We start from the raw sequence: 22,744 nt of genomic DNA, 5'->3' as shown, positions 1-22,744 counted from the left end.
AGTTCACAATGAAAATTGCTGTTGTTATTAAAAATTCCATTAGAAAGTGTTGTCTTATTAAGTTACATTTATAAATATCAACTTATACTTAATAATTAATAACTTTTAACTCATTTCACTTGTCGGTCATTTAGACAAAAGTTAAAAATCGATTTTTATCCGGATTTCGCCCACTGTGTGACGGAGGGTAGAAAATATCGATCATCCCTTTCGAGATTGAAAATAGCGCAACTTGAAGAATGAAAAAATTGATTTGCCGGTGGAACGGGCGTCTGCTCCCGTTTCGTTAACTAGCGACGACATTGCGCGGAGGCCGATCCGTTCTTCGATCGAAAATTAAATTTCAGCAATTAACCGGCTGCTATTAGCTGTATGAGATGTTTGGTGTGCGCCATTAGCAATGCGCGGGAATAGACGGAAGAGTTTACCGGGCGCGTTAGTGTGCGCGTGTGTGTACATCACGTCGATTCTATTAAATCATAATGGGTTCACAATGTGAGCCTCTGCTGGCGGAGGTAGACTAGGAACGAACATAGACACCATACCTAAAGCCGAGATCTCGTCTATCTCGCCGAGATCCGTGTCTTTAGACCTGGTCCTGCTCGGGCGTATCCTCCGAAAAGAAACAAAATCACCGGACAAGGTCCTCGGAAGAGCTAGTACTATTCTAATACCCTAATACTTGCTAAATAATTAAAGTCACAGCTGCAATTCGACTGCAAATGTCTCAGTAAATTCACAGAAAATTATCCAATTCGTCTTTCTTGTGGATTTTTATAGAAAAGCAAAATCCAAAGTCCATTGACTTCGACGGGAGCAACATAGATATTTCTCAACAATCGCAATAAGCTAGAAATAATACGACTTTGAAATCTTTCAAATGTTCTTCTGTTTATTCAACGAAATTCAGTGCGACGTTTATTGGATTTGCAACTAAACTTTGTTAAATTTCACAGATGTGAGATAAATTCTACATAAATATTCTACATAAATCTACATAAATATTCATAGACATTGAATTTAGTCAGAATCTTCAAAGGTTTCGTTTATGTTTTGTTTTTCCTTCCCTTTCTCGTTTCGAGCACGAAAAAAGAATTAATCTGACCTATATTATACCGAACCCCGATTAAAAAAATTACGCAATGTCTATGTTATCTTGTTCGGCGTGTATTAATTGATTACGCGATCGACTTGGAAATCAAATTGGAGTCTCCGTGAACGCGGGATCTTCTTAAATGACGTTAGAATGTAGGTGAGAAAGTGTCTGTAATAAATTGAAAAAAGAAAAACATGGTCGACCGATGATTTTCATTACACTCGTCCGCGTTTGTTACTCGGCCGCCGGTGCGCGGTTATTAATCGTCGCGATGAAATTGCATTTCGAGGGGGCGGAAGAGATTGGCAAGCGCAAGGTGGAATTGTAATTTAAGTGGCTCGGCGCTCAAAATTTAATGCAGTTAATTCATTTACAACGGACTGGGATATTTACATGTTCGGGAACGGTGGAGATCGTAATCAGTCGTCGGTCCGATAGCGAGCGCCGCGTTCGTAGCGTTAAGAGATATACCACCGATAAATCATTCATCACTCTAGCTTCTCCTACGAAAACCGAGTTGAAAATCCGAACGTATTCGGAAGCGGTACAACCGATTCTCAATAAGATCGTCAGCTATCTCGGAATGCTCTGTTACCGTTCAGGTAATTTTTCAGTCTGTGTTTAATCGGTCCCCGGAGCTCCAATCAGCTATCATTATCAATAGCGTTTTATCAAGATCTGAAAAGCAGCTAGACGAGGATAAGCTGGCTGGAGAAATAGGAATAGAGGGACAGAGAGAGGGAGAGACGGTGCGAACGGAGAGCAGTTGACGGAAAGGAAGAGTGACAAGACATTGTCAAGAGCAAGACAGTCGCGAGGCATAGGAGGGAGATGCCGAGCGGTTGCAAGAGAGGAAGAAAACGTGCCCGCTTGATAACAGCAACGCGGACCGAGGTACCGTAGATGCATCACAGTTCTCCGCGTCGCGATCCTCTGTCGTCCGATCGATTCCTCAGGGTCGATAGTGGGGATCCCCTCGGGAGGATTCGAACGCGGTTTCGTCTTCGTCGAGCGTCGCTGGTGACAGCAGTTCGGCAAGAATATCGTTCGTTTTCGGACACGAGGTGCGCGTTCCCCGAACCTCCTCGCGAAACCCGTGGTCTCCGCCGATCACTTCCGATCGGCTCCAGCCTCAGCAACATCTCGGATCCGTTTGGCCTCCTACCACACCACGGTTCCTCCTTTCACGCGGGTACGTGCAAGCATCTTTCCCTTTTGCCAATTTTCCCGTCGGGACACTCTCGTCTCGCAAAATTTCAAAATCACCTGTCAACGACCACCTCGATTTAAAACTAATCGAGCATAGGCTGGACAGCCTTCGATGTGTCATCTGGTTCCGAGCCTTCGAACACTTGGACGGCGAAGTGCAGAATCCATTTTCGTTGATCTTAAAGACTGCGTGTCAATCACCTGGCACACCTAGACTTCAATTAAAACTGGCTGGAAATTAGCTGGACAGTCTCTCCTCGATACATAATCCAGTTTTGAACTTATTCGCTCCGATCTAGAATTATTTAACACGTAGATGAGGAGTTCGTTTTGACGCATCATTTCGAAGACAGCTACTAGCTTGTTAGCTCCTAGACTTCAATTAGAAGTAGCTGGAAATAACCTGGACAGGCTTTCTGCAGTGTATAATCGTTCCCATTTGATCTGAACTTAATTCTTCAGGCATGAAACCTTGTAATACTAGGATGGAGGCGCCAGGTCCATTTTGACACATGATTTTAAAGACACCTACTAGCTTCCTAGCTCCTAGACTTCAATTAGAACTAGTTGGAGATAACCTGGACAGCCTTTCTTCAGTGTATAATCATTCTTATTTGATCTAAACCTAAACTTCGATACTTGGAACGTTGTAACACTTTGATGTCGGTGTTCAGGTGCATTTTGGTTCATTCCAACGACTGTGTCGATTACCTAGCTACACAGCTCCTGGACTTCAATGAAAACTAGTCGGAAATAACCTGGGCAGTCTTTCTTCTATTGAAATGAATCGTCGGGAGCTGTGTAGCTAGGACATGCCTTCCAAATTCTAGGTCAAGAAGGATCCAAACCCTGCCAATCGAGTGTCCAAAATGGTTCAAATAGTAAAGTTTAGGATCAGATCAAGCAAGAACGATTTTATACCGAAGAAAAGCTGCCCAGGTTAATTCAATTTATTGATTGAAGCCTAGGAGCTGAGTAGCTAGGCGGTGTCTTCGAAATGAGCAAAAATGGACATGAACCCCGGCATTGTGAAAACGTCCAAGTATTAACGCTCGATACACTGATTAGCAGGATCCACTTTGACTCAGGATTTGAGAGGCATGGCCTAGCTGCTCGGTTCCTGACGATATCAATCGAGACCTGTTTCGGGTAAGAAGCTCGATGGATTCGGATCAGGAGCGATTAGAAATTTAAAGAAATCGATGGGGTTATCGTTATCATTGCAACCAGCAGGCCCGTCTTCCGAGTTGTTGACAGAGTAGGCGTCGCAAAGTTGGGCGCGCGATTTTCCGCGGCTCGCTTGTCAGCGCTAACAAACTTCAGTCGGTTGAGTAAAAACGTCATCGCGACACGCGATAGCAAAATGTGTCTACGTGTAGTGAGTGCTCGGGTTAGGCGTCCCACGAGTTTAAACGGGAGGTTGTTAAAACAGTTTTGTTCGAATCCGCAGGCAGGTCTGTGATCGCGTGAAGATTGAGAGGAAGAGAGGTTTTCAAACGGGGAATCCGACGGGGTATATCTTGAGCCGCGCGGCACCGAGACATGGAGAACACGTGACCGTGTGGATCTTTGAGTAGGAAGATCTGTTCGTAGGGTGGTTGACAAGGTGGTCGAAGAAAGCGATGCCAAGGGCCGCGGGAACGGCGGAGGTACATCAAAAACGTGCGACCACCGATTGAGGTCAGACGGGTCTCGAGCTGTGCTGCCGGAACGGCGTTGCCGTTTCGTTTTGTTGAACGGCGACTTGGTTGGCCGAGAATCTAGAACATGAAGAACAACACGAGCAACCACGAGAAGAACGGGCCGGAGAGCCTGAAGTTGTTGAGGGTGCCAAGCACGCCGCCGACCACGCCGACAACGCCCACCACGCCGAGCTCGAGAGGACTCGAGGACGTGTTCAAGGATCTGCCGATCACCGACGACACGTCCTGCGGCATATGGTGCCTGCGAGGACCGACCCTCCAGAGATTCGCCAATAAGAAAGCCTACGTGTTTCTGTACGGTGTGCTAGGGTGTATCTTCTCGGCCAGTTACGCGTACTTCAATGGCACCATCACCACCATCGAGAAGAGGTTCAAGATCCCTTCGAAGACCACAGGTAAGCAAGGACAAGCAGCAAGTTAGATCGCTAGACAATAACGAGATCAAACAATTCTTTCAAAAGACTATCTTCAGAGAATAATGTGCCTGTAAATGTACATACACATATACTGTCTTTTTATAAACAGTTTCTTTATTGTATCTTTGAGCGATGGACTTCTAGAATTGCTTCCCTAACATTTCACGAGCATTGCTGCTAACTTTTGAAACGTGTGCTAGGAGACACTAGTTGAGAAAATAATGAAAATGATAATAAGAGAATACAACTTGCAATTGGAAGCCTCAACAGCGAAACTAGGATATTAATGGCTCAAATCTCTAATTGACATGCTCTCGATTATTGTCAGACACTAGACACTTGCTCGTTTTAGAAGACCATGATGAGCATACTCGTGTCATAGATAAACAAAAACTGAACCATTGATTCGTACAAGTCAGAAGCTGTATAGGTCTTACTGTTTACCAGGGATCGAAAATGTTAGGGGATTTTTTAATAGGTTCTAGTTAACACATGGACCCAGCAACTTTTTTAGGAAATGCTGTAACTTTCAATAAGAACAAATAATGATTTTTCTATGACAGGAACAGATGCTCTTTGTTCATTATGATATTAAAGACGTCATTTAGTTTAGTCATTGTGTACTGAACATCAATGTGAATAGTACTGTGACAATGTTATATAATTATTGCAGTTAGATTTATGTTCTGAGGATCAAATTTGCCTGTATTCCTGTTATGGAATCATTCTTAATAAACAATCTAAAATATATGTTTTGAATGGAACTTTTGTTATGCAAAATATTTGTTCCTTCAGGAGACTTTTCAAAGAAATTTTCAAGATGTAATGTATTTCATCCCATAAAAAGTTGTGTGTTAAAATTGATGCATTTTTCGCTGTGTGTAAAAAAATATGAGATCATATTTTCGTGGTTGCTTCGGTCATGAACCAAATTTTTCAAAGAGTAAGATTTGTTTTAATATATGATAATATTCGGAGGGACGAACATAAAGTAATAATAATTTCTAATTTCAATTTAGTTAATTTTTCTTTTCTCGTTTTGATGAATTGTGATCATTTTCATTTTAGCATCTCATTTACATTTTGATCAATTTTTCAGATTTCATGCACTTCAGGCTTGATATTATTCTAGCAAACTCAATATGGTTTTATCGTTTTCCGGTCATAATACAATTGTGAATTGAAGAACCATACTTTTATCTCATTCCAATTGCTGTATATTTTAGCTCGAAAATTTTTATCGCGGTCTAACAAAACATACTTTTGTTGATATGTTTTTATCAATAATGCGCATATCCAAAATATTGACAGTGCTTACAATTATGTTAAAAATCAAATCTCACCAGAAAAATTTTAAACTCTTTCACAATTCACAAAATAATAAAGCTAAAAGAAAATGAGCGTTATGCATTTATGACAAAAATGAGTAGGTACAATATAAAGCAGTGGGCATATTAAAAAGATTTAAGGACATCAGAGTGTATTAGTTTCAGTTTAATAAGATAGTTAACGAAAGTAAGAATATGCAGACAATTTTTATTTTGCATAAAGATCCGCTGTTTAACTATGATATATGTATAGAGACCTTTGCGCAGAATAACAATAGTCTAAGTAAGAAACAATTTTTTCCTCGGTACCCGCGGATATTCATGCATTTATGAAGAAATTGGTTGGGTGAAATATAAAACAATGAAAAATTTCAGAATATCCCCGATGTTGTTCTCAGTGTAACAAAGTTATTAAGAGATGAAATGAATTTTTATTTTACTCCTGCTGCTCGCAATCAATGCAGAACATTTTCATTTTCCATAAAGATCTCCGCAGTCTGCTTATAAGTGACATAGAAAATTGTTATTTTACACATAGATCTCTATATATCCCAATGAAAATCAATTCTAGTTAAATTTCAATTTCCTGTTCGAAAATGTCTGGTGGTTTCTATGAAAATGTCGATATTTGTCTAGGTCTGATCACAGTGGGCAACGACATCTCGCAAATGTTCGTGTCGGTAGTCCTGTCCTACTACGCAGGAAGAGGTCACAGGCCTCGCTGGATCGCGTTCGGCATCTACACAGTGAGTATTCACCAAGATTTTTTTCGTTGCCTCGTGACCTGATCCCCTTGTTCTCTCTTCCTCGAAGATTGAACAATGCAGAGAAAAGTATCAGCTGTCGGCACACGCCCCGAAGAATGAACTAGGAGACGTCATAGCACACCGGTTGGTCGGTTCTTAATTAAATTAGGAAGCATTGAAATCGTAGCTCCTACGCTCATTCACGCCTCTTACCATCGTACTCTCGCCACCGTGTGTTTAGCCTAAGCGCTTCATTCATTGAACAGTGAAAAGACGCTGCCGGTGTGCGTGGAACAATTCGCGTCACGTATTTTGCAGTAATTACGACGAAAAACAATCTGCTTCGAGATCTGCACGTGCGCTCCGCTCGGGCTGCGTCACTTTTTCGATGGCTCCGTTGTTAAACGTTTGTGGCCTCGTGTATTGTTCGAGCTGTTGTTCTAGAATCACAAAACGACCAAACGACTTCAATTTCTCTGTGAGGCTAGAAGAATTAGTTTAGTAAATGACGTCTAAAAATATTTTGAAAAAATGCATTTGGTCGGAAAATTGTATTGTGTCGTAAAAATTGATTTTTACTACTTTTTTAGCTGGGCCAATAACGAAAATTTAAAAGATGTGTCTGGTCAACTGGTATAAATTATAAATTCGAAAGGCTCTAAACAATAATGCAATTTAACCCATGTCAAAGCATCAGTGATCAAAACTTTAAACGGCAATTTGTCGAAAATGAAATTATGTGACATGGAGCGTTCTTTCTGACAACCACAGATGTTACTTCTAATCCTCTGTAATTATTATGCAACAATAAAAGAAATTTGCAGTCCAGCATACGAAAAAGATATAAAGGAACGTTTCTCCGGAAAAGCTGGTTTCGGTAGGATTGTTAACACTCCTGTCACAGCTCGTCAGTGACTTTTCTCCGGAATTAATTACCCGAGATTTATCGTATAGAAGACAGTTGAATGCTCGGTGAATTATTGTCACAGAAATCGTTTAGATAACGGCGCGGTAAATATGCGTTGTCAGACAATCGTCTGTAACAATCTCGAACGTGGAGATCGAAAAAAACAGAGACGGCATTTTCCAAGATCCCATTCGGCGACAGCCAATGTAAATATCAGAAAATAAATATCAAGGAATGTATGTACTTTCATTATCGCCGCTATATGGATCGCAGACTAATGTAAACTACAAAAATTTTTTAATGTTCAACGTACACCGATATAGCGTTACGCCAAATCAGTTCGTAAAGTACAATTGACTTGTAGAGTTGATATTTTTCAATAACATCTCGAGATATCGATCAATCGATAACATATTGCACTGAATAAGCCCCTTCGTTCAACTGTGTTAAACAATCTACTTCAATTCTGTATGCTTAATGTTCGCTCCTGATTAAAGCTTAGATAAGAGGAATTTTTCAATTTCGTTCTATGGGGTGTAATAAGTTTAATATTTTTCTTAATTGATAGATATTTTTTAAATGATTTTTAATTGAAGAAGTAATTTATTAGAAAAGCTTCATCTTGAGCGATCACAGTGGAATTTTTCATTAAACAATTAGTATTGTTATTTGAAATTGTAGAGTTTCAATTAACTTAATTCATACGTTCTACGTGAAAATTTTGAGAGTGAAAATTCATTTGCTGTTTTTGAATATGGTTAAAAATGTCTTTGTGCTTGCGTTGTAAGTTTGACATTTTTAATAATTTATGACGCCAATGGATGAGTGAAGTTCCAGAAAGTGGAGATATCAAAAAGAAAATTGAATTTTTTAACTGACCAAATTCTTTTCAATTTTACTAAACTAAAAGAGCTCAATTAAAATTAATTAAAAGAATTTTAACACTATTAACGAGAATTGAAACAATTCTTATTTTGCGTGAGTATCCGCAGCCTAAGGTGTGATATTATAATTTCTGAAAGAGGAACTTCAGAGAAATTCTGATCATCAAATAATTAAAAATTGTTATTTAAAACACTCTCTCTCTCTCTTTAGAAATATTACATTCCCAACAAACGCATTTGGTAATCCATTTGCCCAATCAGCTGATCGATTTGATTGACCCACTTCCAAGTGGGTGTACATTCTACATTAGGGTGGTCCTTATTTTTCAAGCATGAAATTTTGGGCCGATTTATCGATCGATCGGTCAATAAAAACTCCGTTCGTCTTCTCTCGTGTAGGTCGTCCTCTTCTGCTGTCTGACGATGCTGCCTCACTTCTTGTACGGGCCTGGCGAAGACGCTCTGCTGCTCACGAAGGAATACGGGGCGAAGCCGCGTGGCATAAACGCGAGTCATGTACCTGACAAACACCGGAAGTTCCTATGTCTCGGGAAGGATAACCGTGAGAATGACTGCGAGGACGAAGAAGGGAACTTCGCACCCCAAGCGTTGCTGTTTATTGCACAGCTGGTGTCCGGGGTCGGAGGATCGCTTTATTACACTCTGGGAGTGTCTTACATGGACGACAACATAAAGAAATCGAAGACCCCGGCGTTGATCAGTTTCTCCTATTTCTTGAGGATGCTGGGCCCGGCGATCGGTTACGGCATCGCATCGTTCGCTCTCAAGTTCTACATCAGCCCGACATTGACGCCCACCATTACCACGCAGGATCCAAGGTATGAAACAATTTGAATAATCGTTAACTAACTCGGGTCAATTAATTCTAGTTTCTTTACAAAATTCGTTTAAACAGGTGGCTGGGTGCCTGGTGGCTCGGCTGGATCATCCTAGCGATCCTCCTCTTCATCTTCGCTAGCGTGATCGCCCTCTTCCCGAAAACCCTGCCCAGAGCAGCAGCTCGCAAAGCTCTGGCCTCGGAGCGGAACAAGTCCGCGACCAACATGGAAGCCGAGCAAGAACCGGAACTGCCTGCCTCCCTCTCCGACATGATCAGAACGTTCAAACGCCTTCTGACGAACACGACCCTGATGTGCAACAACCTGGCGACCGTGTTTTACTTCATGGGCTACATGCCTTATTGGATTTTCATGCCGAAGTACATCGAGACACAGTACAAGCAGTCTGCCTCGGTGTCTTCGTTGATCACTGGAACAGTCGGCCTGGTCTTCAGTGCTTTCGGCATCCTCCTCTCCGGGCTGGTCATCTCCAAGTACAAGCCCAAGGCTAGGTATTTAGCCGCGTGGAACGTGATGGTGGGAGCTATATCGATTATGGGGATGATCTCGTACGCTTTCCTCGGGTGCTCCGCCAATGACACCCAGATCGCTGTGCAACCTGATGGCGCGTTGAAGACTCTGCTACCGTGTAATGAAGAATGCCACTGCGACTATGTTACTTATAATCCAGTGTGCTCCGAGGACGGCCAGACATTTATCTCTGCTTGCCATGCTGGATGTCGGAACTTAAAGGTTCGGTATCTACTTTCTTCACCTTTTAGATTTGCTAGATAAGGTGATAGACTCGGGATGCGCCTCTCATTTCTCGATCATGCGAAGATGAGGGTTTTCAGTAGTCAAAAGCGCTAGATTAAAGATCAATTCTCCCGCGATCGTCCTCAAAAGTCCTATTTTTATTTAATAGACACAGTAGAACCCCGGTTATCCGAACTAATCAGCGAAACCTGCGTGTTCCGATAATAGAACAGTTAAATACATAGTTACAGTGCTAGATCAAACTTTTGTGAGCACCTCTTTGTATGTGAATCGTTTTACATTGTCTACATGTATTTCGATCAGTTCGGTTAATCGAGGTTCTACTACATCGTGAATTAAACGAGCAAACACGATCCAAGTTGTGTCGTGTTTGGGCTCATTTTAATCAGAAAAATGTGACGAGTGTGTTGGCAAAAGTTCGATAAAGATACAAATGAAAATAAACGAGTATTATGAGAGGATTAGAAAGTGACGCGTCTCACTGAGCGAGCTGTAATTTCTTTCTTCCTTCGAATACAGTTATGAAATTTGGAGAGCATGTTTTAAAGTTTAAAGTGCTGTACTTTCAATATACAGGGTGTCTCAGCTGAAGGAGGCCACCTAAATATCTCCTTCATTTTTAATGGCACAAAAAGAACATTTTTGGTTAAATATTTTTGGTTAAATAATATGGAAGGAGGAATATCATAGAATTTTTTTTGTTCGGTTATGTTTTCATAGGTTTTTCAAGGTCATCGTTATTTTTTATCGGGAAAGCATATTCTTTTTTTATTCCATCTTGTTAATGACTTTACGCATATTCGAATGTATTGTTTCAGCCGCTGTAAAAAAAAGATGGAATAAAAGAAATAAGTTTTCCCGATGAAAAAATAGCGATGACCTTGAAAAAAACTATGAAAAGATAACCGAACAAAAGAAATTGTGTCATTAAAAATAAAGGAGATATTTAGGTGGCCTCCTTCAGCGCTGAGACACCCTTATGTGTGTAGAGAAAGATTGTTTTTTAAGATCTGTTACGATAGATTTGAAATTTAATGTAACGGGCACGACGAAATCCTAACGAGCCGTACGCTTGCAGGTGCAGGGCAACGGCAAGAAGATATACACCGATTGCAGTTGCATCAAGCCGAAGTTCCCGCGTTCATTAGGACATTTATTCGGGAACGACACGTTCGTGTACACAACTGAAATTCCATTTGAGTCCACCTCGGCCGATGCATCACCAAGTTTAGGCACCGCGGTTCCGGGCGCCTGTCCCGTGGATTGTATGCACAAGTTTTACGTCTTTCTGGCCGTGGTCTGTCTATTGAAGTTCAGCGGCGCTACCGGGAGGGCCTCGAACTTTTTGGTGTCCGTCAGATGCGTCGACGAGAAGGACAAGACGGTGGCAATGGGCTTCGGATTGACTATTATGAGCCTGTTCGCGTTCATACCTTCTCCTATCCTCTTTGGATTCATCTTGGGTAAGGAACTCGGAAGATCAGATTTTGTCTTTTATAAAATTTACATTCAATTGCATATATTAGGATATCTACAGTGGGTGTAGAAAGTATTTGTACACCTTTTAAACAGCTTTTCAGTTTTTCTAGACGTTAGATAGATTAGTTTACTAGCTAACGTGTAAATATTTCTTTTTAAATTGTTATTGGTCGCAATTGCAAAGGAAACACTGAAGGCCACGATTTAAAATTTTGTTAAATATAATTAATGATTCATACACAATTTGTGATTAAACGATCTAATTGTTGTGATATTTTGTTATTAGTTACTTTAATTGCAATTAAGTAATTTTTAAACCAAATTTCTAATGATTCTGTCTGCTCTTTCTTGGCTCAATGATTCTGACTAATTGTTATTCAAAATTTTCTTTTCAGCATGATTTCAACAACTCTTCCTAGCAATATGATTTTGTTTCAGATAAAACCTGTCTAGTTTGGGGGAAAACGTGTTCGGGCACAGGGAATTGTTGGCTCTACAATGGCGAAACCCTCAGATATCTATTAAACTTTACAGCAGCCAGTAAGTCTATTTTCCGTCTGACTCTTTTCTCCTCTTCTTCTTCCATACTGAATTCGAAGTTATGTCCACACATTCTGAAACACTCGGTATGGTTTATCTTGATGATGATTATCTTGATTTTATTTATCTTTCTTTGGCACATGTTCAGGAAACAATATGTAACACTATTTTTACAAATTTTACAATTTTTTACGATGTTATGCTAACCACATGTCGAGGAGCGACAACTGTGGTCTCTCTGGCAAAATAAAACTGGCCGTCGCCAGTGACGGTCAGATCCTACGTCGATCGTTCCCGCCAGAACCTAAGCGTATGGGAGAGTAGGGTCTCGCAGATCCCTACTGTCGAAATAACTGCCATCTTCTGAAGGACGATCAGTACACTCTTTTTCATTTCGTCTCCTTCATTAATTTCTTATTTTGCAGGCTTCGTAACGGTGGGCACGCTGTTCGACATTGGTGTCTGGTATTTCGTGAAGGATGTGAAGATCTTCGACGAGGAGATCGAGCTGAAAGACATAGCCGAGGAGCCCGGGGAGACGCTTTGAAAGCGAGTCGTTAAACGATCCAGTCAGATCGCTTCGTTTCCGTGATGGCGTAAAGGCTCGAACAGCGAAGTCGTTGGTGAATAGGAAAATGAAACAGAAAGAAGAAAGCGAGCGAGCGAGCGAACGAGTGAGAGAGAGAGAGAAAGAGAGTGAGAAAGAGAGAGAAAGAGCGAGAGAGAAAGAGAGCGAGAGAGAAAGAGAGAGAGAGAGAGAGAGAGAGAGCGATGAGGACAGTGATGAAAGAGAGAGCCGACGAATAAAGACTTTACAAGTACCTTAAGCATTTTCTTAGATATTTAAAAACTCGTAGTACCTCGGATAGAACTTGCCGTTGTTGGTCGGTTCGTCCACGGCGCGGCGTCCGAGACGAAACAGAAACGGCGGATTTCAGATTTCTATTGTCCTCGTCTTCTTGTCATTGCCAATGATATCCCTAGCCCGGAAACCGTTCATACAACGTGTACGTAAAATAATGTGTATATCGGAAGAGGATTGACAGTGATTTGGTAAACTTCGAATCGATCGGTCGTTCGTGATCGCATGTACATAAGAAGCGCGTGATAAGGGACAATGAATTTCTTTGTGTATTACGCGGCGACAGGATGCGTTCTTATTATATATGTTTCACGTGCGATACGTGGCGTAATAACGATACGTATCTCGCTTCTGTAAATTATCGGCGTTCTCGCGAGACGCGCTCCGCTGCGCGATTAGTTTAAGGCAGGGGTCGGCAAACTTTTTTTGGAAAGGGCCAGATTTTTAGGCAAAATTTTTAGGCTCGGCGGGCCGGGTAGCAAACTCAACAAAAACAAAAACAGGTTCAAAATGTTTTTTATTAGAAAGTGATATTTTTACATAATTTTTTGTTCTATTTTACGTAGTTTGATTTATTTTTAACGATTATCTGACTATTTTAATTTTAATCTTTCCATGTAAAGAACAATATTAAAACCTCGCGGGCCATAGTTTGCCGTCCTCTGGTCCAAGGGAACAGAAAACAATTGTGATCAGCGTTATGATACCTATTGTGTACCGAAGATACAAACCTGCCAAAGGATTTTCGAAATAAAACTGTAGTAGACGAAATTCTGTGGGGGTTGCTCATTGCACATACTCTGTTCAACTAGGAACTGAAAGATGGAGTGCATGGTTAAACCACCGATCAGAACTCCAACGTAGATTTGTGGATTTTCATGCGAAATAAATATTTTCTGCATTTTGTGCAAAATACAGGATCGACGTAGACGTAGAAATTTGTTTTTTAATATTGCATTGTCATCCAGTTCTAAGCTATGTTTAAAGTTCGAAGTCTCTAGCTCATCAGGAGTGGTTTAAAATTCGATTACAAGATTTGACGCATACATCAACAACAACTCGGCAAGCTAATATAAGCGTGGTAATAATAAAGTAATAATAAATATTCCAATGTGTCAAACCGTCCCCTACAATCGGCTTAGAAAATTTTTCTTCTGCATGAAGAGCTCCAGTCTACGATCGCATAATCGTGTAATAGGTAGCAGGGAAAGAGCCGTATGTGTTGAATAAATAAAATCTTTTTATGCATTCTCATACAAAACATTAAAAAGTACAGGCAGTATAACAACATGGAACGATTGTTCGTCACTTGGTCCCGTCCTCTAACAAGGTAACCCTCAACATTTGTCACTAAAAATCCGTGTGCAGCGTTCCCTTGCTGCCCTTGTCGACGGACATTTTCGGGCTGTTGCTCTGACGGGACTCGGGTGGGTCTTCAGGGTGTTTGTCATTGCTGAAACTGCTGTGCCCCGACGAAGAAGGACCCTTAGACTGTCTCTTGGACGCCATAGCAACCAGGGGAATGCCAGCAACCACTCTATACTGCAAACGTCCACTTTCCGTAGATCTCACAGACTCGGCGTCCCCATCAGGCTGATCAGAATGCTCGTACTGATTGATCAGCGACTTCACGTCCTTGATGAACGGTGAATCCGTGGTTTTTGGTGGATAGTCTTCGACTACAGGTATACCAACTTCGTTGAAGTCTCCTTGTCGTTGTTTATTATTTTTCGAGTACTCGAAGCTGTCGGTCTTCTTAGAGCCATCCACGTAGCCGTTCTGGTCCGATTCTAGTCTCCTGGATAATCTTGGGTCGTCATAGTTAGCAGGGTCAGGGAATTCGCGTTTGGACCATGGCTTTGGAACGGATGGAGATGAGTCTCCGTAAACGATGTCGTAGTCTTTGCTGTGGATTCGTTTGCGCGACCTTGGAGCCGTGCTGCTCAGGTCACTCTCCACGTCGGAGTCGATGTCCAGAGGTCTGTAGGCTACCTTCGGGCTTGAGTTTTTCTTGCCCTCTTCGTCGCTGGTGCTCAAATCGTCCTCGGAGTCCAGAGTTCGTATATCGGACCGTCGAGAGTGCGATGCTTGACTCAGGGATGACTTCGAACCTGTTCGACGATCGCCCGGACCCAGGGGACCGTACTTCAGGGGCACGGACTCGTTCTGTTCCTCTTCTCTTTCTAACGGTTCCGCTGCTGGCTCATTCGTTACTTCCACTTGTACCGTGTTGTCTGTGGATGTAATTTTCGTGATTAGAATTTTAGTGTTAGCCGGGTTGAGTGGTCGTTGAGTTAGGCCGCTATTAGGCTAGGCTACTGGTGGCGTAACCAAGTTGCTCCACCACTGGCTCAGCACGTCTTGGGGCATTGAAACCAATGGAGCATCGCGAAAACATAAACAAATGGCGTGAAAAATTTCTTGGACGTGAGACTTCAATTGGCCGTCGAGATCGTGTGATTGAACACCATTAGACGTTTTTCTTTGGGGTTATGTTAAAGATAAAGTCTACGCCAATGCTCCAGTAACAACTCAAGAACTCAATAACAATATTAGAGCTGTTATTGATGAAATACAGCCACAATTATGCGAAAACGTGATGAAAAATTTCATCAAAAGAATGACCGTTTTGCTTAGTTTTGATCATACAGTATTTTATCGATAACTGCCCCCAAAATAGGTGTGCTCAGGAACAATTATCCGCCGGGGATACTATTCTTTGACTTTTGCCGAACGTAGAAAAGGACAGCGGAGATCGAGAGGCCTCGCTCGCCGAGAAGTGGACGTTTTACTGCAAACGTCCACGATTTGTAAATATTATCCGAATTACATCATATTTGGTATCATTTTCATTTAAAAAATGCCACGAATATGGTGGTCAAAGCCCCATAAAACAATAATGAAGAATAAAGAAGTTTTGTCATTGGATTAGTGTGGTCTCACCGATATACCCGAGCCGTATGATGTCATACTTCTCGGCGACCGAGGCCTCTCGAGCTTCTTGGCCCTTCAAGGGGGTACACCCCGCAGGAGTGGGCATAGTTCTGGGACAATTGTCGGCCAGACATTTGGGACATTTATCCATAAAATACTGTATAGAGGTTGTAGAAATTAGAGGAAAATACGTTTTGGCACTATGGTGATACTGACGACGCATATGCAAAATTTGATAATCAATATAATTTACTGTTATTGCTCCCAGTGATCGGTTGCGTTTGCTTTGCAGTCATTCTCGTCATCAGTCGTCGCATTTCAGTGCCAGTCGAGGTCTCCTTGTTTTGTTGCGCGTAGAGCTGCACATTCTTGCAGAGGTACCATAGAACGACTTTGATCAGGATACTCAAGACCAAGATGGCTGCCGTCAGGTAGCACAGATAGTCTCCCAGTTTTAAACTTTCATGGAGGTGACACTTCGATCTTTTGGTTCCCCAATAATGGCAGGTTAGGTTGGCTATTGAATCGTACAGGAATTTTCCACCGACGTTTACGACGACAGCAGACCACATCATCCAGAAGCCTATGCTGATTGCTTTATCCTGCGTGTAGCTTGATCTCAGGACTACTAAGAAGTCTCCTATGAACATTGTTGCGATCAGTGCGTATACCAACATGGTACCAAGCTGGAACAAATCATTATTTGTTATTATAATTTCAAATTAGTTTAACATTAGAAATATTGGACAGGCAAAAACAACTTGTTTCTGATCTTTCCTAATATTATTGCCTATTTTATTTTAATTTAATAGTATTTTAATAGAACTTTCAATCACAGTCAGTGTGTACATCTAAATTCAAACAGAGAGCAATCTCTACTCTACTTTTATCAATAGACTGCGGATCTTTATGCAAAATAAAAATTGCCTGCATCGATTGTAAGGAATAGAAACTAAATTGAACGTTATTTCTTCACTTAATGATTTGAATAGAGGAGAAATCGTATATCGACATTTTCAATTTAAAAAATTCTCCAACAATTTTGAATTTCATCTACTTAATTTTCATGTAGTGTCATTTAAAAAAGGTGATCTTTAGCGTTACGATGATGTACTCACCTCAAACATTACCCAACTAGTTTGACAGGCATTCTCATCGCAAGGGCCATCGTACATTTCTGCATCTTTCACGCAATAGCAATTGCTATAAACCGTTCTACCATTCTTGTATTCGGAGGAACGGCAACCGGCATGGCAAGGACTGTAATAAGTGACAGTGCCTTTGCTCTCGCAAACAGGACGGAAATCGGCATCGTTGGAGCAACTGCAATTTCTGTTGCAGTAGGTTGGTAATGAAATTCTGGAAATAATATGTCATTCATTTTTTTATCTTATAGTAGTCTCCTGCTTTGAACATTTTATTTCAGCAGAGAATCATCTTCCTCGACTTCACCTTCGATTTAGAGTTTCGCTAATTATCGATTCACTTACTGTCCTTTCGCGTCCGTTTCAACGATAGGTCTCTTCTCACAGGATGTTAAAGTCAGCGCGACAATAATTCCAGCTGCTAAAAAGGTAATTACTACACCGTATGCTACGACACTTCTGGCATTGGGTTTCGCTTTCGACATTATCAGCCCCGAAATCACCACGAGCAGACCAATCAGAATTGGCTTCAAAACGTCTGAAACAAAATTGAATTGATAATACACGTGTTAAGCTCAAATTTAAGCATTCAAACCTAATTAAGTATTGACCCACTTTTTTCTGGGAAATTTGTAAAAAGATTGATAAAAACGTAATGTCTTGCATTTTATTCAGTAATGACCAAGCTTCGATTTTTAACATTTTTAAAATATAGAAAATATGAAAACGTTTCAAGATCTAATGGTCCCAAAATTGCATTGAAATTTTGTAAGCTGAAAAAGATCTAATTCCAAAAATTCGAAAGCTTAAGAGGACTTCTATTCCATTTTTTTTTTCTGAGAAACTGTAACAGATTTAAGAACATAGTCTTTTACATTATACTTGATAATGTTCGTGCTTCAACGCAATTCATTTTTTGGAGATAGAAAATATGAAAACCTTTTAAGGTATAATGGCCCCAAAATTGCATTGAAATTTTGTAAGCTGAAAAAGGAGTCTCATTCCAAAAATTCGGAAGCTTAAGAGGACTTCTATTCCATTTTTTTTTCTGAGAAACTGTAACAGATTTAAGAACATAGTCTTTTACATTATACTTGATAATGTTCGTGCTTCAACGCAATTCATTTTTTGGAGATAGAAAATATGAAAACCTTTTAAGATATAATGGCCCCAAAATTGCATTGAAATTTTGTAAGCTGAAAAAGTAGTCTAATTCCAAAAATTCGAAAGCTTAAGAGGACTTCTATTCCATTTTTTTTCTGAGAAAAGGTAACAAATTTAAGAACATAGTCTTTTACATTATATTTGATAATGTTCGTGCTTTAACGCAATTAATATTTTCGAGATAGAAAATATGAAAACGTTTTAAGATGTAATGACACTAAAAGAGTTTAAAACTTTTGAAAGCTGATAAAGAAGTCCTCATTTTAAGAATTCAAAGAACTGGCAGGTAAATGTATAGATTTTCTTCAACTGTAAAATGGAGAAAAAAGATTGATTACAGTAAATTTGATCTTACTTGTTGCCAGCCTCGAGACAATCGGATCATTGAAACCGAGTAGCAGTCCAGTTGGCTTCGGCACGTGAAATCTCGCTTGTATAATAAGATTCTCGTACACCATGAAATTCACTGTGGCCATCATGTAAAGCGTGTACCCAAGTACGATAAATATTAAAATTTTGTTGGTGAACAACCTGCCCACGGATGGAAAGAAACCAGGGCTTTCTGGTTTCTCGCTGGCAAATCGACGAAGCGTTCGACTTGGTCTGTCCAAACTGTTAGTTAATAGCGCGACTGCGGCTCGTTCGACAACCTGGTACCGTTATAAACAATTATGAAAATTGTACGATGATAATATGAACATACATATATACAGGGTGTTTCGTTTATCAGCAACGTGATTAGATATTATTTGTTAATGTTTAAGTGGATCATTTCTCCAGGAGTTACCTGAGATGGTAGCATCCTAGGGAACCATGACAGTAGCAAACCGGGTACTACCAGCAACACTGTTAAAATTGGCAGTCCTAGCCACCATGCACCGATGTGTGCTCTGTATGAGTCAATCGTAGTTAGGGTTACTGCATCTAACCTGAGCGAAAAAAGAATGCCAAAGTATTATCATACTATTGTATATTATTGTATTGTTTGGATGAAAATTTTCTGTGAAAATATTACATTACAAGTCTTCAAAGATTGCGTGTACATTATGCAGCTAAACTGCACAGATAGTTTCATAATAATTTGGAATATTCAGGAGAATGAAATATTGTCAACTTCTTAAGTGAGGACTTATAATTGTGTATTGAAGCCGTTTTATATAATTTAAAAATTATTGTTGTTTGTCAGGTGTGCTAAAATGTATACTACTGTTGTTCGTTAGGTTTGCTGAAATTTTAATTAGCATAATTGATTAGAGAGAGGAGAGAGGTTCGCTCACCTGAGACACACCCATGCCAACATGAAACCCAGAAGAACGCCCACAATTTTCACAGCAATTGCGACGCCGATAAATCCAGCAACGTGTTTCTTTTTCGTGTTGTCGTCTAAATAAGAAATTGCCAGTGCATAATACGAAATATTTGCAATTCCGGTTATAATTTGCACGACAACCAAAGCAGCGAACGTGAAGTAACACGGTTCCTCATCTTTCGCGACTATTTTAGTTGAGGTTCCAGAACACAAATCGCGATTATCGTCTGAAAAAAGGAAAATTTAACAATTAACAGTGAACATTTTGCTTCGGATTATAGAAAAGTATTAATAATAAGTCATTTTAAACAATCATTACGTACTTCATTGACTGATTTCTATCAGCTATGAAATAATAATCACAATAATTTATAAGCTACCCTAACTCAGAGTTGGACAAAAATTTAATCAACGATTGACGACTAAATTTCTACTTCAATCGTTAATCGCAATTAACAATTAATCTCCTCGTTTAGTCGTTAAAATTGTGGTTAACGATTAAATACTTATTAATCGTTAATTGCGATTAACGATTATTAATCGTCAATCGGATAATTGATTAATGATTAACTGTTGAAATTTCGAAATGAAATACGTAATCAGAACTGTATGAATATTGTCATTTGGTCCATAATACAAATTTTGTTTACGTGCTTTTATGTTTTTTTTTCGATGATTCCTTTTTTTTAATCAACGATTGACGATTAAATCAATCGCCGATTTTTCGACGATTTCTTCATTTAATCAACGATTGACGATTAACTTCGTCAATCGATTGAATCAATCGCCGATTTTTCGACGATTTCTTTTTTTAATCGTATACATTAATCAATCAATCATGATTAAAATTTTAATCGATTAATGCCCAACTCTGCCCTCAATATACCATACTCAAAGTTATCATAAGGGATGTAAGTTTATTTTGTTGCTTACCTGCATGTGCATATACAGTAGTTCTCATCATGTCCTCGGTCTCATCGACGACTTTAGTTTGATGTGTCAAATGGGGGATGATCATGACGATGAATGAAGCGCTTTGTAGAAGGACTATACCTCCGACCCATGCGGCTCTGTGAATCCTATCACCCCAATACGCGACGAGTAAACCGAGAAGGAAGGGTATCAAATCTGGTATTGCTAGGACCCATTCTGTAAAATACAATTTCACTTGTTAGTATTTATAGCAAGGTGGAGTGGGGTAAGTCCGTCTCTCTCTCTCTCTACGGGGCAAGTCCGTTAATTGGTTTTTTTTATTACAATATGAACGAAATTTCTCTAACTGGTATTTATTAATATAGTATAAGTTAGTATGAACATTTGTGTGTTGAATATTTACTTAATTCCACTAATTACACTAAATAATTTATGCAAGCTTCGGGCGTGTGGGTGAAGGGGATGAGAATTGAGAACATATGAAGGGTTGTATTAACCCAGGAGGGGTGGAGGAGTGGAAGAGGGACGACAAAAAGGATTCTGAAGGAAGACGGAGGAGAGAAAAGCTGGATGAGGGGGTTGTATACAATAAGGAGGGTAGGAGATGGAGGAAGAAGAGGAGGCAGGGGGTGAAGTATGAGGAAGGTGAAGGAAAGAGGGTTGGATGAGGCAGCTAACGGTGACAGAGCAAGGTGAGTGAATGAGTAGCATAGTGAGTGAGCAGTAGCGTGAGTGTAAGAAGGAAAAAAATAAAAATGGCGTGAGTTGCAATTAAAATTTTAAGGACAATTCTAACTTAAATTAAATTTGAATTAAAAAAAGAATGAGAACATAATATGAGGTTGTAGTGTGTGATAAGAAAAGAAATAAAAATAGCGCTGCTCTTTACTTTACCGGACTCAAAATTTGTGCCTTCCTCCTACGAATTATGATTATAATTCGATGATTATAATGTTATAAAATTATAAAAAATGATTATAATTATCTCCAGGACCAATACAAATCGGATACACATCTACTGGATTAAAAAGATACTAATTTTGAGTCCGGTAGAGTAAAGTTTACCCAAAAATAGCGTTAGTCAAACGCTTGAATTTCAAGAATAAAGTAAATTAAACATTAAAGAGTGTGCCTGCAGCCCAGAATAACAAAACACGTAAACCGTGCTGTATTTTTCTAAAGATGACACTTGAAATAGGCTTGTGGTCATAATAGCTGTTCACTTTACCTGTTGCGAGTGCGAAGGGCGGACAGCTATTATGACTTTCGAAAAACTGACCGTAATTTATATCATTTATAAACAGTGAAAACATTAGAATTGTATAAATTATCCACTTTTATGCGTTTTTAATATAAGCTGACATGATATAATATAAGATATCATGATATTATATAAGATAACATGATAGGTTATCTAAAAAATGGCTGAAGCAATGACACAGAATGGAAAATATTCATTCATAGATTTATTCAGTAACATATTTTCAATAAAATTCAAAGATGAAATGAAGATATTTATACGCATAGATTTATTCAACAAGACATCTTGAAATTTATTCGAATCTAATAGATGATAAATTTTTGAATTGTCATGCAACAAGATGCGAGATCAAGGAGTACTTACCCATCACGTAAGGATCGATTTGGAATCTTCTCGCGATCGTGGGCCCAGCCACGTAAAAATATCCGTACGCAGCCGCTTGAATCAAGCCTATCCATGACAGCAGCCCGATGAATAGTCCTCGCGTCGCGAATCTTGCTAATTTCGGGCATGGCACTTGTGCACAACCGCAGTCGATCGACTCGTTCGGTATCGGGTTGGCTGGTCCTGTCAAACCACCTTCCACTTCAGACCTCACCACTTCATGGAGGCGTATAGTCATTCCTTTGAAACAAAGTTGGCGCCTGAATATAGACTACCGCGTGATCTTTCAGTTTACTATTACAGTGGGTCACCAAATTATTAGAGCCACGAAAAATATATATATTTATTGTGCATGTAGCGGATTAGTTCATCTAAAGTATTACCGTCTTCGTAATTTGCAAACATCAATACTTTATAAAGAAAATAATAAGAATAATTTGATTTTCCACCGTAGATTAACAATTTTATACTTTTACGACAGAAATTGGATACAATTACATGGATTTCAAAGTATGTATCGATATCCTATTGTCTACTTATTAGCAATTGATAAAGAAAATATTTTATTACAGTTTCAATTTTACTGTATGTCTTGTACAGGGTGAGTCTACTAACGTTGCCACCTCAAATATCTTTGTTGTTTTTACAGATACGTTAAATGTCTGAAGGACAAAGTTGAATGGTTCAGTGGGGCTCACGTGATAACAATAATATTTTTGTTTTTATGTGATTTCTTTTTGGAGATATCAAGGTCACCTTCATTTTTTAAATGGAATGAGGTATTTTTTAATACATCAATCGATGCAGCTGGATGTTCGTTATAAAGAA

General features: G+C 39.7%; 2 protein-coding genes across 4 annotated transcripts; one reads left to right on the top strand and one right to left on the bottom strand.

Annotated features, from left to right (window-relative positions):
* Nucleotides 1-1,755: 1,755 nt before the first annotated feature.
* Oatp58dc (Organic anion transporting polypeptide 58Dc) lies at nucleotides 1,756-14,089 on the top strand. 3 transcript variants are annotated; one of them, XM_076419927.1, is made up of 8 exons: nucleotides 1,756-1,990; nucleotides 3,756-4,403; nucleotides 6,389-6,498; nucleotides 8,689-9,128; nucleotides 9,206-9,881; nucleotides 10,984-11,368; nucleotides 11,823-11,924; nucleotides 12,350-14,089. In XM_076419927.1, exons 2-8 carry the CDS (start codon nucleotides 4,073-4,075, stop codon nucleotides 12,469-12,471), a joined length of 2,166 nt encoding a protein of 721 aa, XP_076276042.1. In that variant the 5' UTR covers nucleotides 1,756-1,990; nucleotides 3,756-4,072; the 3' UTR covers nucleotides 12,472-14,089. The 3 variants fall into 3 exon arrangements, with proteins under 3 accessions (XP_076276042.1, XP_076276043.1, XP_076276041.1); XM_076419928.1 differs by lacking the exon at nucleotides 1,756-1,990 and adding an exon at nucleotides 1,997-2,288 and having other exon boundaries at nucleotides 3,899-4,403; XM_076419926.1 differs by lacking the exon at nucleotides 1,756-1,990 and adding an exon at nucleotides 1,997-2,288.
* On the bottom strand, nucleotides 14,058-22,154 carry LOC143206986 (solute carrier organic anion transporter family member 2A1). Its single transcript, XM_076419924.1, has 9 exons — nucleotides 21,896-22,154; nucleotides 20,272-20,487; nucleotides 19,307-19,565; nucleotides 18,817-18,958; nucleotides 18,385-18,679; nucleotides 17,211-17,403; nucleotides 16,839-17,079; nucleotides 15,974-16,406; nucleotides 14,058-15,020 (listed from the first exon to the last, which is right to left on the bottom strand). Exons 1-9 carry the CDS (start codon nucleotides 22,152-22,154, stop codon nucleotides 14,137-14,139), a joined length of 2,922 nt encoding a protein of 973 aa, XP_076276039.1. The 3' UTR covers nucleotides 14,058-14,136.
* Nucleotides 22,155-22,744: the final 590 nt, after the last annotated feature.

Source organism: Lasioglossum baleicum, chromosome 3 (genome assembly GCF_051020765.1).
Source record: "Lasioglossum baleicum chromosome 3, iyLasBale1, whole genome shotgun sequence".
Taxonomy (NCBI): Eukaryota; Metazoa; Arthropoda; class Insecta; order Hymenoptera; family Halictidae; genus Lasioglossum; species Lasioglossum baleicum.
This window is presented reverse-complemented; position numbering and strand designations above follow the sequence as displayed.